At 36.6% G+C, this 16,413-nt stretch overlaps 1 protein-coding gene across 3 annotated transcripts in view; it reads left to right on the top strand.

The window, feature by feature from the left end:
- Window positions 1–9,658, top strand: part of FAM188A (family with sequence similarity 188 member A) — an 82,499-nt gene extending 72,841 nt beyond the window's left edge. For all 3 annotated transcript variants that reach the window (XM_005687974.2, XM_005687973.3, XM_018057150.1), the window contains 4 exons: window positions 1,927–1,999; window positions 3,869–3,956; window positions 6,075–6,146; window positions 8,678–9,658. In XM_005687974.2, the coding sequence (XP_005688031.2) occupies window positions 1,927–1,999; window positions 3,869–3,956; window positions 6,075–6,146; window positions 8,678–8,827 (383 nt within the window). In that variant the 3' untranslated portion in view covers window positions 8,828–9,658. The remainder of the gene's footprint in view (window positions 1–1,926; window positions 2,000–3,868; window positions 3,957–6,074; window positions 6,147–8,677) is intronic.

Raw genomic sequence — 16,413 nt, 5'->3', positions numbered from 1 at the left:
AGTTTCTTCTGCTTAGACTTAAGGCTTCTTTTTCTAAAGAACTTGTCTTGATACGAATGACTGCTAAAGAATAAAGTAACTTCAAAATCAGTGTTTTAAAAAGGTAATTCCAAATCTCTTCTGATCTTGGGTATATTAAAAGTTTGTGAGGTATTGAAAAAATGCTCTCCAGTCTCTAGTTATACTATACGTATAAAAAAATAGAGTCACTGGCTTATAGTCACTGCTGTGCTCTGTGTTTACAAGCTGTAAATCTCATAGGCCGCTTGAAAAGTGTTGGAGTGGTTACATTTTGAGGTAAATCATGTTTGAGTTAACGAGGTCATTGTGTTGTTTTCCTGCTTGTTGTTTGTATCTTATACAGCCAATTAGCTTTTTCTGAGGATGGGAGCAGAGTCTCAGTTACAGTAAGAAGAGATAAGGCTGCCTGCCATTCAGTGCTTCTGAAGAATATTGTAATACACACTGCCTGTGTCAAGTGATACATGTGATAACCCATAAACACAGAACTGTTTCTGTCTGCCAGTGACCTGATAAAGCCTGTTTTACATTACAAGATGCTAAGCTTTTAGCTGTGACCTAACTAAGCAAAATGAGTAATTTTTTTCTACCTTTCGAACTCAAGTTAGGCTTACAAAGCTGGAATATTTTCACAGGTGCCTTAAAACAAGTGCTTTATTCTCTATATTGTAAATTATTGGTAGCTTGACAAACTGGAATTATTCTAAACCCCCACTTTATAAAATTATGTTCAGGAAAATTTTTAATTATCCTAAATGATTCTCAGCCTTTTAGTCAAGGCCAGTCAGTCTTCATATGAATAAGCATGTGCTTAGGAGGTTTAAGAAAAGACTTTAAAGAATCATAACTTCTTTATTTCCTTTCTGGTAGAGACAGAGTACACACTACATCCAGAAAGAGCAGCTATGCTTTATTTTGTGGTTTGATGACAGAAGCAGGACTTTTGGACACCTCGTTTTCCAAGACAAGATTTTTATTTTTATTATTCTAACCCCTGAAAAGGGTATGGTGTTATTATTATCCTAATCCCTGAAAAAGGGTATCATGTTGGAAGCTGATCGGAAGCCAAGACAGTCTTCAGAATGAGTAAATGGGTAGAGGAACTCGAGTGTTGGACATTTAAGGGCATCAACAACTTGCTGGTTTAAAAGCACTGTGATTTCAGACAGCCCAGAAGCTTTTTTTGTGTGTCATGCTCTGTTGCATCATCTGAGTTTGGGCCATTTCCCATCCTCATTGAGCCCTAGAAAAGGAGTATTTTCTATTGACTAGTCTTCATCAACATTTGAGTCTACCCTATGTCCCAACTTTTTTTTTTTTTTTTCCCTGTTAAATCTTTGGCTTTAAGTCAGGTCTATTGATTTAAGTCAAGAGGTATCTTTTCTTGATCTTATATTATTAGAGACCTAAATAGCAATCGATCATGAAAATCCTTTCAAAAAAGTACATAACATTGTGACAAGAGGAATTTATTGGTAAAGGATCATTTAAATTGGATTTGTTAAAGGGAATTTAAAGGTTTACATTATTTATTGAAAAATAAACCTAATTAATAAATAGTTGTTATAAACTTAAGTAGAAAAAACTTACATCATTTAAATTTGTAAGCCTGTTTAAGAAGTAATTTGGCTTTAAGGTTTCTTTGGTGTTCTCAGGTAGAAGTCATGTGGTTATTTTTGTATTAAAAACTAACCTTGAAAATAAATCTTTGCCTATGTGCTCAAGAACACTAATGGAAAAAAAAGAACCTAATAATAATAGACATTGTGCCCAAAATAAGCTGAATATGCTATTCCTTAACTCTTTGTATCCCTCTTACTGACTTTTCACTGGTGTCTGTGATCAGCAGTAATAGCATTTCTTGAAGTAAACTATCTAAATTGTTTGTGTAATATATTTTCTCAGATAATGGATTCATACCTGACTCACTTCTAGAAGATGTGATGAAAGCCTTGGACCTTGTTTCAGATCCTGAATAGTAAGATACATACAAAGTGTTATTTAGTGAGGAGGGAGGGTAGGAGAACTCTTTTAACTGCCCCACGTGACCATTGTCTTCATTAATAATGTACATCATTACATCTATAACTTCTATAAATTTGGGATCTTTATTATCCATGGGAAAATCTCTCTAGTTATGTGGACACATCTTTTGATCAAATACATAATATATTGATCAAATATAGGTTATTAAAAATCACCTTCGATATACATTTCCTTTTTTTTTTTTTCCTTTTTCCAAAAGTATATCTGACAGTGAAAAAGCTTTAGCTAACAAACATTTAAGGAAAGGATTCAGCAAAAGCATCCCAAAACATATTGGTATACAGTTTTTAGAACTTGGTACTATTCTATTTTCAGTTAGTTTGGCTATATTTTCTTTGAAAGTATGAAATATGTATAAATATTTGCAAACTAATCACATGTGAAATAATGTCTCAATCTCACCACCTAGAGCTGGGATGTTACCCTTTCTTACTAGACGTAATTGGTGATTCCAACTTAAAGAGGAGAAATTCAGAGACAGTTGAACCAGTCCAATAAATGGTATAATAGTAACTACCGTATTTCTTCTCAGCTGATTACCAAGTGGAGACCTTTTTGTTTATATTGCTCTAATACGCAAAAGAGACTTGAATTCGGATAATTTTGGTTACTAAGAAGTCTTAAGATGGGAAGGAAGAAAAAGACAGTTATTAAAGTTAGCACAGCTGAGTCAAATTGTTTTCCTAGAAATAGCTGAAAGATTGGACAGTTACTCACTTGGTCCTTTGGTCCAGTCCATTTATAATGTTTGATGGCCATAAGCTAACTGGACCATATCAAGGATTAATATAGTAAATATGACTGTGTCTTCATTTGTTTCATTTCATAACATGATATATATGTATTACCGTATTCTTAAAGTAAGCTAAAGGAAAGGTTATTAGGAAAATCATAAGAGAAATTTATTTATGATATATGTATATATTGATTGAAAAATACATGTGTATGTTTGTGTAAGTGGACCCTGGCAATTCAAACCCATGTTATGCAAGGGTCAACTGTATAAAAGTTATCTTTATAACCTGAGAGGTAATATGGAGAATAAAAATGTTCTGAAAAGACCATTTTCATTTTTAAAACTCTTTAAACTGCAGTCCACTCTTCTCTGCCTTCTTTCTATACATAATACCTTTCAGCAACCTCAGTGACACCAAATGGTAAGGGCTCTGCCAAACGCTACTCCAGACCACTACTGGAACAACAGTCATGCCACTTCCTGAAATTCAGTGTACTTTATTAGCTCTTTGAGAACTGTCTTACCTTTCATAACCTTCAGTTTACACTGTCTAAGAATTTTAAGCCTCCACCTCATTTGGTTCTTGAAAGTGAGCTTTTCAGGAGATGTTTTTGATTATCTGATGTACTGCTACCTTTGACACTGTTCCTTTTTCTCTCTAATGTAAAAGAAAAAAATGTTTATTTTTAAGCCTAAATGCCTCATTTGGTAGCTAAATTCAAGCATACCTATGAAGCAAAGGGAATGTGCCTTTGGGAGGCTATAGGCCTGCTTTTACAAGCCTGAGTTTTTAAGTTACTTTACCTAATAAGGAACAATATTCCAAAGTCATCATCATAATTTAAATTCTAAATAGTAACAGATTACTCTGGTTTAAAAATAACCAAGTTTTGGCAAATTAGATGTCATTCCTGTGTATTTGTCATTAGGGGTCTAAAAAAGAACAGCTCTCAGGATTTTTGGCAGTCAGATGTGTTGCAGTACCAGTAATTTAATCATGAAAGAAGGAAAATAAGCTTTTTTTTCCTGTGGTATCCACTGTTTTTCTTTTTTCTCTCTCCATAGTATAAATCTCATGAAGAATAAATTAGATCCAGAAGGATTAGGAATCATATTATTGGGTCCATTTCTTCAAGAATTTTTTCCTGATCAGGTAACATTGTTTTGTTCTATTGGGATAATCATATTATGATTGTTTCAGCATTTTTCCCTACTAAACATGTTCTAACATGCAGATATTAGACTAAGAAAGCACTATTATTATGTAAATACTTGCCCAGACCAAGAGGATAGAAGGGCATGTATGTTCCAATACAATAATGTAAAATTTTGATTAAAGGACAGAGGTGGTGAAAGCCAGTATATACACCAATATAGACATTTTGATACTGTTTTCTAAAGAAAGATTCACATTCAGAAATACATGGAATAAAAACAGAAAGATTCTCTTAATCCCCTCCTGCCCCTGGGTAACTTCTTTCAGGTAACTATTGTCAATAGATTGGTATGTATCTTTAGAACTTTCTCAATGCTAGCAAAGAAGGTTAAGGATGCTGTATGTAGTGCGAACTCCTACCAGTGCTCCTGTGTCCCAGGAGAATTTTAGTTGCATTAAAGGAGACCCTTGGAGTGGAACCGTACTATTTCATGTTGGGTCATGTCTATGTCACTGGCTAATTCTACAGCCTACACTTAACTTTTCCTCCTGTCGGAGTGCAGGGTTTTACCACTCCCTCAAATTATTTAGCAAGGTGTGTTGTGATTTCATCAGATACCAGCATAGTTTACAGTAAAAATAGCAGAAGCAGCTACCATTTAATAAGCATGTACTATGCATGAGATACTGTGTACCTTCTAAATTGCATATTATTTTTCCCCAATTTTGCCAGTGAGGAAATTGAAGATTAGAGAACTTAAAAAAATGGCTTAAGGTTATACTGCTAGCACGAGGCCAATTCAGGATCCAGTGTAGGTTGTCTAAACCCAGAGACAAAGCATTTTAGCGCAGTTACATTACCTTTTGTTGCTATTTATTTTGTACCACTTGTTACCAGAACTGCAGTAAAATATTTATTTTGTAAGTTAAAATATATTAACTCTGAAAATCCAGTCAAATCATTTATCTAAGTAATTGCACTGACTTGTATTTAAACAAGATGGTTAATATGTCTTTTAAAGCTTTTGAGTGGGATACAAAAAAAGAGCATAGATTCTAGACATGAAAAGTAAAAAACAGTTAAAAAATGAACTCTTTTAAAATATGATGCACAAATTATTGAGACAACTGGAAGTACAATTAGTAAGATTTGAACTAAAAGAAGAGAAGTTGAAAAAAAATCACAAATGTGCACAGAGCTGACAACAAAAGGTCTTTTCATGTGAAGATGAGGAATATGCTTGTCTCAGAGAACTGAGAAAGGTGAGTGGTTGGGGACAAGACTGGAAAAGCAGCTTAGGTCCTACATTTTTAGGATTCTTGGTTACAAATCCCAGCATAAACTAAACATGAGCAGGAAGGAGTAGCTCAGAATACCTGAAGGATGGAAGAGGTAGGTAGTGCCTGGAAGGTGGGTTCCAAGAGCTTCTGGGACTGGGCCAAGTTTCATCTCCACCCCCATACATGCACATATTTAAAACCATAAACTACTATAGAAGAACTTATCATAAAAATCACTGCTTTGCCAATCTCTAGTCTCTTCCCCAGATGCAGCTATTTCAGCTTTTAGATTTTATAGTACTTAAGTGTAAGGTCACACCCCGGGGGCTATGATGGGCCGCCCCTTCCCTCCCCCGCCAGCGGGAGAAGTCCCTAAGGAAGGAGCCTCCCAGATCCCGGGGACCAGTGACAGCACAGTTCGCCAAATCCGCCCCACCCCAGCCACATAGAAGGACCTATCAGCCCGCGACACCTCGTCCCGACGACCTATCCAAATCCCCATCCATTAACCTGACCATCCCTCGCAACAAACTTATATAAGCTGCTTCTAACATGGCTGGGCACGGACTTCCTCGACCTGCCTCGTTGGGGTCCAGGAATCCCGCCCGGTAGTGCTTTGTCATTAAAAAGCTTGTTAGATGGGTTTTGTTTTTTTTTTTTTGGTGTCCTGCTCATCTTTTACCTAACATTAAGTACATAAATCTAAGTGTCTAACTGATCTAATCTGATTCCGTAATCAAAGGCTGTGGAATTACGAAGCTTCCATTTTACTTTGAATTGCTAGTTAGAAATTGCCTGATACACAGTTTTAATTGTTGGTTATTTATAATATAGGGTTCCAGTGGTCCAGAGTCTTTTACTGTCTACCACTACAATGGATTGAAACAGTCAAATTACAATGAAAAGGTATGATAACTCAGTGTAATTTGTCTTCACCTGAGTTGATAAAATACAGGAGTATGTATTACAATGTCTGAGTCCCATAAACCTGATGCCTAAGCAAGGAGGTCATTCTAGGAATCTCTTTACTATCACAGCTTATCATAGACCTGGACTCAGTGAGCGAGTCATTGAAATTTTGGAGCAGTGGTTTCACTATAACAAGGTAACTCATCTACATACATGTTGTTACAAAATCAAGTTTAGTCCACTGAAGTTATTGATCCACTTAAATGAAGAAAGAAGGGGCAAGAGGGAGATTTTTTTTTAATATATATATAATAACAGCGAGCATTTATTGAGGATGTACCAAGAATTGTCATCAGCACTTTGTTTTCTCCAAAGTTTCACCCCACCTCATGAACTAAGTATTCTTGCATATTCTCCGTTTACAGTAGAGAAAATTGAGGCACAGAGAAGGAAGCAGCTCACCAAGGTCAGGCAGCAAGGAGACAGCAGAGCTGGAGCGAAGGCTGGGTGTCTCCCTCCGAGCCTATGGTTCACCCGCTGTGCTCTGATCTTGCCTTCTTGAATCTCAGACAAGGGCCCATGGATGCTTCACTTCCAGATATGCTCACCCACTCTACAGCAGGAGTTTGGTCTTGCCCGTTTACCCTCTTTGATTAATGAGCTTGGCAACACATAAGATCTGTTTACTCTGTTTGCATTTATTCCAGTTAAGAGTCACAGTAGATATAGCTCATATTAGAAGGACTAAGGCCTAACATGCCTTTTTAATTTGAAGTACCCGTGCTGACTTCATGTGTATCTGATATACTGAGGATGGCTACAGAAAACAGATTGTCATGTGCATTAGGGCACATCTAAACCTGCCCCTAAAATATACTTTTGTTTTCATAACAAAATATAAATTAGAACTTTTACTAAATTAGGGCCAAAGATCTTTTCATAGGATAATTGATATCTATTGTGAAAAATAGAAATTGTCAATAAGAGAACTTCTATGTTCAGTCCTACTGTGTAAATTAATGAGCACTTCATGTAGTTGTAAGTTCTGTGTAGCCTTGTACTAGAAGGTACTTTGTAGTCACAAAGTAGTTACTTGCCTACATAATCCCTGCAAGGTAGATCAGTCAAATGTTATCTGTATTTTACAGATGAAGCCTCTGGGACAGGGAGATTAGCGACTCACCCAGGGTCACACGGCCAGCCACTGGCAGAGCAGGGACTAGAACTGAGTTCCTGAAACCCAGTCCTCTCCTTGGTCTGCTTGCCCACGCTATATGTGTATAGTAAGTTTTTAAGTCACGCTCATAACAAGTGTCTGACATGACTAACAAAAAGATCAGAAATCAAAGATGAACTATTAACCTGACAACAGAACATAAGAATTAGAATGCAAAGCATGTATTATACTATTAAGCTGCAAAGGTTTAACATAAAGTTACTTACGTTATACGAGCTAGAAATGTGGTAGACCGCATAGAAGATACTATTAAAAATACATGAGGAAACAGGTAGCAGGAGAAGGCTGGCCAAGTGGAAGGGAGCCTGACCCACCAGGGCAGCCCAGGCTGGTGAGGCCACAGAGGAGATCATGGTACTCAGCCCTGAGCACTTCTGCTTTAACACTGTGACCAACGAAAGTTTCTCATGGAAGAGAGGTCATCTTGTCTTTCTTGTTCATTATGATAACCTGTTATATGCTTGGTGGACAATTTTTGAGAAAAAGAAGTTTTGCTTTAGAGAGCTAAAATGCATGATTACTTAGGGTTTTAATAGTAAAGTTACTCCATCAAAACTAGAACCTAATTAAGAAACCAAAGTACCTGACCTAGTAATAGAAAATACCCCACTCTTGTAGTTAATGTTTTTTAAGGAGATTCCAACTTAAGGTTATAGCTTTTATCTTGGAAGAACATAATTACAATCATGTGTATCAGCCACTGAGTATGAAAATCATTATACATACTTTTTTCAACACAGCAGGCTTATTCTGTTGTCTTTCAAATTATGCAATTAGAATATCCTGATATCAAGAGAAATTAATGACAATGCTTTCATGTATACAGTGAGTGCTTATAAATGCTAACTTATTGTCAGTATGTTACTTCATAGATAATGTCTAAAAGTTTTTTAAATTAGAATGAAACCTTTTTTGACGTCCACCTGCCACTGCATATCAAGTACCTAGTTTTTTATCCATCAACCTTTTCCTGCTATTTGATTTCTGTTTCTGACTGAAGTCTTTTTTTCTCCATGATTTTTTGTGCCAAACCAAAATGAAGAGCGCTTCAGAAGTATTTAATACAATAACAGAAAATTTCATTGACAAATATCCAGTTTGCTTCCAGCTCTGGAAATTCAGCACTTTATTTTCTGCTTTCATTATAAGTCCTTCTCAGAATATATAGCTGTATTTTTATCACAGCTTTTTATCTGAAATAAGGTAGCATTTGAATGATGAGGCAACATTTGAAGAGTGAATTTTCTTTGCTAAGATTGATTGACCTCAGTGGCTTGCTTCTGTTCAATAGGTAATGTATGTGGAAGGAACCGCAGTTGTTATGGGGTTTGAAGACCCCCTGCTACAGACAGATGACACGCCCATTAAACGCTGTCTCCAAACCAAATGGCCATACATTGAATTACTCTGGACCACAGATCGCTCTCCTTCACTAAACTGATTCGCCTAAGTATTTATAAAGAAGATTGTAATAGCAGATGTTGAAAAAAGGATGCAAGACTGGCAAGTGGCCCAATGAAGCTATACACTGGTATCACTGACAAACTGTAAATAACAATTAAAGACACATTTTTCAGTGTTTAAGATATGTTTAAATTATTTGTTTTAAAGCTTTATGTTAAAGGTTACCCTATTTAAATTCTTTATGTGAAATTTACTAGCAAAACAGCTTTAATCAAAGTTCATCACTGTTGCAGTCAGATAATTTGGTCATTTGCCAAATTACAGACATCATAATAGCATTTTTATATTGAGTATCAAGGTTACTATTTATAGACTTCTACTTTGGGATTTAATTTCATTCAGGCACCGTTTATTGTTTAAGTGATTCTGGCATGCAATGCATCAGCCTCTACATTGAAATGCAAAAGAATTTTTACCTTCATTATTTCTTAAATCTGGTTTCCATTAGAAATATTGATAAATAACAAATTATCAACCTGAATCTTTGACAATTGGCTTAGCTCTGGCATGTGTATAAAAAAGTAGAAACTATAAGGGAACATTACCATTTATTCACAGATATATAGAGGATGTATTTTAAAAAATGATAGGAAAGAGAATCTGTTTGATAGTCTTAACACTGTTAACTTTCACTGTATTGCCAACTACACATTTCCAAATTTGTCCCAACAGCCCTGTAAGCCAGCTTTCTTGTATATTTACAAATGTGATAAATGCATGAGAACATCTGTTATTACATTAGTATATTGCATTATTTATTATGATCCTAGTCGATGGCCTAAATAAACACTTTTTTTCTTTAACTTTACCCTTGATTTGTTTACATTCATAGCTCAAAATAACATACTCTTAAATGAGTCTGCCCACTAGGCCTGAGAGCTCAGAACAAATACCTGTTGGACTCACAGCACCTCAACAGGGAGACCAAACCTTGCACTTAGTAACTCAAATGGTCGGAAGCACCAAAACCTGGGGGACAGCTGTCTTCGTCAGTAGACAAAGTTACAGAAGCCCCGTCCTGTGTACTTTTGAGAGCAATTACTGTATTTCAATAGTTTTGTTGCCCAATAATTTGAAATGTGAATACCCAGAAAATACTTCACTTAAGGCAGACAAGACAGCCTCATAATGAATTTCAGAACTAAACTTTTACTTCAATAACATGTATTTCCTCTATAAATCTCTTGGGGGTTTTATTTATATTTTTGTACACATTGACAATGATAAGTAGATTTTAGCATAGGAAAACCCCCAATTTTATAGATAACAACTTTCGGTAGCACTGTATTAGGAGTGTGATACTAGCTACTATTACAGCTGTAAAATGTCAGTATTTGGGGTTAATCTTGCTTATTTCCAAATGGATATAAAATATTATGCTAGAATTAGTTCTCTAACTCTGCTCCTAAATTCCATAAGGATTATGAAAAACCATAGATTCTACTCATAAACATTGAGTCTACAATATAATCTGTTATTCTTAGAATTGTTTCATAACAAACCATTCTAAAACTTCATGACATAATCATTTTATAAAGCCTATGGCTCAGGGGTTTGAACAAAATACAATGGGAGTGGCTTGTCTGCCTCTTAGTCTGGAGGCCCAGCTAGGAGAGTGTAGGTGCCTTAACTCCCATGACTGGAACCTTAGCTTGATCTGACAACTGTCTAACATGACATTAGACAACTGCAGATAACATTTTCTTTTCACATCCATGTGAGATACTTAACCCTAGACCATAGGCTGCACCATAAAACAAACCTAGAAAAACCCCCAAAAGTCTGGAGATTAAGCAGCACACTTCTGAATAACCCAAGGGTCAAAGTGGAATTGCAGTGGGAATTAGAATGTATTTTTTGCTGAATGATAATGAAAATAGCAGATAGCAAAACTGTGGGATAGAAATAAAGCAGTGCTTAAATGCAAATGTGTAACCTTATAGAAAGTTGGGAAATTAAAAAGGTAAGCTTTCATCTCAAAAACAAACTGAAAGCAAATAACGATGCAAAAACAATCGTTCACGTGCAAAGGAACGAATTCAGACTTCTACTTCACGTTCTATGTAAAAATTTAAAAGATCAGAGATCTACTTGTAAGCTAAAACTATAAAAGAAGAAATTTTCCTCATCACAATAGGTTAGGCAGTGTTTCTTAGAATGCCAAAAACAACAGTAGCAGCAAAGATAAATTGAACTTCATCAAAATTAAAAGCATTGTGTATCAAAGGACACCATCAAAAAGATGAGAAGACAACCCACAGAATGAGAGAAAATATTTGAGACTCATTACCTCATAAGGAATTTGTATCCAGAATAAATAAAGAAATCTTAACACAAAAATTTTAATGGCCATAAGACTGGAAGAGATACTACCAAAGATGATAAAAAAATGTCCAGTAAACACATGAAACCATGCTTAACAAAATCAGTCATTAGGGAAATTCAAATAAAAGTCATGAGATACCATCTTACCTACCCGAGGATGTTTAAATTAGAAAGCTAGACAATAACAGCTGCTGGCAAAGATGTGAAGAAAATGGAATTCTGCAGTTGTTGGTGGGGATATAAAATGGTCAAATCACTTTAGAAAAACAGTAGTGCAGTTCTTCAGAAAGTTAAATCAAGGGTTAGTGTATGACCCAGTGTTTCCACTCCTAAGAATACACACCCAAGAGAAACAACATATATACCACAAAAACTTTTCTTTAAATATTTATAGTGGTGTTATTCATACTAGCTGTAAGTGGAAACAGCCTAAATGTTCACTAATGGGTGGATAAATAAGTGTATATACATATAATGAAAAATCATATGAAAATTAAGAATTACTGAAACGTGCTACAACATGGATGAACTTTGAACACCTGCTAAGAAGCCTGTTGTAAAAGGCCACGTATTATGATTCCATTTATGTGAAATGGCCATAGTAGGCAAACCATAGAGGCAGAAAAGGGGTTAGCAATTGCCTGTGCCTAGAATGGGGATTGAGTAGGGCAACAGAACTGGGAAATAACTGCTAATGTATAGGGGTTTCTTTGGGGGTAATAAAAATATTTTATAAAGTTGCGATGGTTGCATAACAATATACTAAAAGTCACAAAATTGAAAGAAAAAATATAAAAGGAGAAATCCATGAAACAACAGTTATATACTATGAAAAAAAGTGACACCAAAAGACCTCTTGGGGCGGGGGAGCAGGGAAAGAACTAATAAAAAGGATAAAAACACCAAACAAAATGAGAAGTAAAACAAATTATTAACACCAAAAAGAAAGGGGAACATTGCTTACAATTCTCTTAAAAAGACAGGAGTTAAGAGTACATTCAAACTTACTATTATCTTAAAAAGAGACATAAATTTAAACCTCATGGAAACAAGCAAAAACCTATAATAGATACACAAAAGATAAAGAAATCTAGACCTATCACTACAGAAGATCATCAAACCACAGATGAGATCAAGAGAAGAATGAGGAATTACAAAACAGCCAGGAAACAATCAACAAAATGGCAATAAGTACATACCTATCAATAATTACCTAAAATGTACATGAACTAAATTCTCCAAAATACACAGCATGACTGAAAAAATTTAAAAACAAGACCCATCTATATGCCGTCTGCAGCAGACTCACAGGTTTTAAGGACACACACTGAAAACGAAGGGATGTAAAATGATATTCTGCACAAATGGAAGACAAAAACCTGAAGCAAAACTGACTTCCAGACAAAGACTAATAAGAGACAAAAGATAATTATAAACTGATAAGTCAATCCAATGAGAAGATATAACATTTGTGAATTATACTCAATATAGGAGCACCTAAACATATAAAGCAAATATTATCTCTCCTAAATGGAGAAGTAGACATCATAATAATATTAGGGGACTTTAATAATCCACTTTCATAAACAGACAAAACCAGAAAGGAAACATTGGACTGAAACTACATGTCAGACCAGATGGACTTAACATATACAGAACATTCCATCCAAAAGCAACAGGATACACATTATTATTAACATGAAACATTTTCTATATATGATGTTAGGGCACAAAAAAAATCAACAAAGAAGACGGAAATCATATCAAGCATTTTTTTTTCTTCTGACTACAATGGTATGGAAATGAGCAATCCAAAACTAAAACAAGTGAAAATGGAAATAAAACATAACAAAAATTTACGGGACACCAGAAGCAGTTCTAAGAGGGAAGCTCTAATGATAAGTGCCTATGTAAAGAAACAAGATCTCAAAAAAATGACCTAACTTTTTTCCTTAAAGATACAAAAAAAGAAATGAATCTCAAGTTCATACAAGGAAGGAAATAACAAAGATTAGAGTAGAAATGAAATAGAGTAGGATGGGGTAGGGAGTGAGAGGGAGGGGATATATGTATACTTATGGCTGATTCATGTTGTATGCCAGAAACCAGCACAGCATTGTAAAGCAATTATTCTCCAATTAAAATTTTTTTTAAAAAGAAACAGCCTTAAAAGACAAAAGGTCATTGAAATGTAAGAGCTAGTTTTTTGAAAAAATACAGAAAATTGGCAACATTGACTAAGAAAAAGAAGAGTAATCAGTATCAGAAATGAAGGAGGAAACAACTGCATTGAGAAATACAGAGACTCATAAGAGGCTGCTGCTGCTGCTGCTAAGTCACTTCAGTCGTCTCCAACTCTGTGCAACCCCAGAGACGGCAGCCCACCGGGCTCCCCCATCCCTGGGATTCTCCAGGCAAGAATACTGGAGTTGGTTGCCATTTCCTTTTCCGTGAAAGTAAAGTCGCTCAGTCGTGTCCGACTCTTGGCGACCCCATGGACTGCAGCCCACCAGGCTCCTCCGTCCATGGGATTTTCCAGGCAAGAGTACTGGAGCAGGGTGCCATTGCCTTCTCTACTATGAACTATCTTAGGCGAACAAATTGTATAACTTTGGAGACATGGAAATTTCTAGAAATATACAACTATCAAGACTGAATCATGAAGAAAGAGATAATCTGAATAAATTCATTACTACCATGGAGATTGAATCAGTATAACTAAAGTTAATTCAATGCTATGTGCCAGTTTTATCTCAGAATTTTAAGGATAGGAAAGTATAAATTATAGGCTAAGCAAAAGGTAGACATGTCCTTTGTAAAGTAAAAATGATAGCACTCAATCATGTCCAACTCTATGCAACCTCATGGACTGTAGCCCACCAGGCTCCTCTTCCATGGATTTCTGTAGGCAAGAACACTGAAGTGGCTTGCCATTCCCTTCTCGAGGGGATCTTCCTCACCCAGGGATCAAACCCAGGTCTTCTGCATTGCAGGCAGATTTTTACTGTCTGAGCCACCAGGGAAGACCGCATACTTCCTTTATTAAATAAAGGCTGGTGGAAGCACCATAATTCTCTTCTTTCAAAAGCAAACATTAATTGTTGAATAAATAGCACAATACACAATTGTTCTAGGTTTGCCCAAGCCCCTTCCAGGAAGATAAACGATAAAGCAAGAAGAAAACTGAACTTAAGCTTATAAAATCTAGTTTTAAACCTGGCTCTATCACTTAAATTTATTCATTGAGCAAGCATCAGCTCTCTCCTAGACATAAAGTCCACTTAATATTTTGAATCTTAATTCCTCTGCTATGAAGTGAAGTTAAGTGAAAGGTGCTCAGTCATGTCCAACTCTTTGTGACCCCATGGACTGTATGGTCCGTGGAATTCTTCAGGCAAGAATACTGGCATGGGTAGCCGTTCTCTTCTCCAGGGGATCATCTGAACCCAGGATCAAACCCAGGTGTCCCACACTGCAAGCAGATTCTTTACTCCAATGCAGGAGACACCGGTTCAATCCTGGGTCAGGAAGATCCGCTGAAGAAGAGATAGGCTACCCACTCCAGTATTCTTGGGTTTCCCTGGTGGCTCAGCTGGTACAAAATCCTCCAGATTTTACAGAAAATGTAAAAATAACTATTAATTTAATTGAAGAAAATACATGACTCAACATGGTATTTGACTGGTTTAAAAGTGAGAAAGGAGTATGTCAAGGCTGTACATTGTCACCCTACTTATTTAATTTATAAATGATTAGAGTACATCATGTGAAATGCTTGGCTGGATAAGCACAAGCTGGAATCAAGACTGCTGGAAGAAATAACATCCTCAGATACGCAGATGACACCACCCTAATGGCAGAAAGTGAAGAGGAACTAAAGAGCCTCTTGATGAGGGTGAAAGAAGAGTGAAAAAGCTGGCTTCAAATTCAACATTCGAAAAACAATGGTCATGGTATCCAGTCCCATCACTTCATGGCAAGTGGAAACAGTGACAGATTTTATTTTCTTGGGCTCCAAAATCACTACAGAGGGTGAGTGCAGCCACAAAATTAAAAGATGCTTGCTCCTTAGAAGGAAAACTTTGACAAACCCAGTGGAGTTAGTTAAGTCACTCAGTTGTGTCTGACTCTGTGACCCCATGGACTGCCACACGCCAGGACTCCCTGTCCATCACCACTCCTAGAGGTGACTCAAACTCATGTCCATTGAGTCAGTGATGCCATCTGACCATCCCATCCTCTGATGTCCCCTTCTCCTGCCATCAGTCTTTCCCAGCATCAGGGTCTTTTTCAGTGAGTCAGCTCTTCGCATCAGGTGGCCAAAGTATTGGAGTTTCAGCTTCAACATCAGTCCTTCCAATGAATATTCAGGACTGATCTCCTTTAGGATGGACTGGTTGGATCTCCTTGCAGTCCAAGGGACTCTCAAGAGTCTTCTCCAACACCACAGTTCAAAAGCATCAGTTCTTTGGTGCTCAGCTTTCTTTATAGTCCAAGTCTCACATCCGTACATGACTACTGGAAAATCCATAGCTTTGACTAGACGGACCTTTGTTGGCAAAGTAATGTTTCTGCTTTTTAATATGCTATCTAGGTTGGTCATAACTTTTCTTCCAAGGAGAAAGCATCTTTTAATTTCATGGCTGCAGTCACCATCTGCAGTGATTTTGGAGCCCCCCAAAATAAAGTCTCTCACTGTTTCCACTGTTTCCCCATCTATTTCCCATGAAGTGATGGGACCAGGTGGCATGATCTTCGTTTTCTGAATGTTGAGTTTTAAGCCAACTTTTTCACTCTCCTCTTTCACTTTCATCAAGAGGCTCTTTAGTTCTTTGCTTTCTGCCATAAGGGTGGTATCATCTGCATATCTGAGGTTACTGATATTTCTCCTAGCAACCTTGATTCCAGCATGTGCTTCATCCACCCCAGCATTTCTCATGATGTACTCTGCATATAAGTTAAATAAGCAGGGTGACAACATACAGCCTTCATGTACTTCTTTCCCTGTTTGGAACCAGTCTGTTCCATGTCCAGTTCTAACTGTTGCTTCTTGACCTGTATGGAGATTTCTCAAGAGGCAGATCAGGTGGTCCGGTATTCCCATCTCTTTCAGAATTTTCCATAGTTTGTAGTGATCCACACAGTCAAAGGCTTTGGCATAGTCAATAAAAGAGAAATAAATGTTTTTCTGGAACTCTCTTGCTTTTTCAATGTTCCAGAGGATGTTGGCAATTTGAT

Source organism: Capra hircus, chromosome 13 (assembly GCF_001704415.2).
Source record: "Capra hircus breed San Clemente chromosome 13, ASM170441v1, whole genome shotgun sequence".
NCBI lineage: Eukaryota > Metazoa > Chordata > Mammalia > Artiodactyla > Bovidae > Capra > Capra hircus.
Note: the sequence above shows the minus strand (reverse complement) of the source record. Positions and strands in the feature narration are given on the sequence as shown.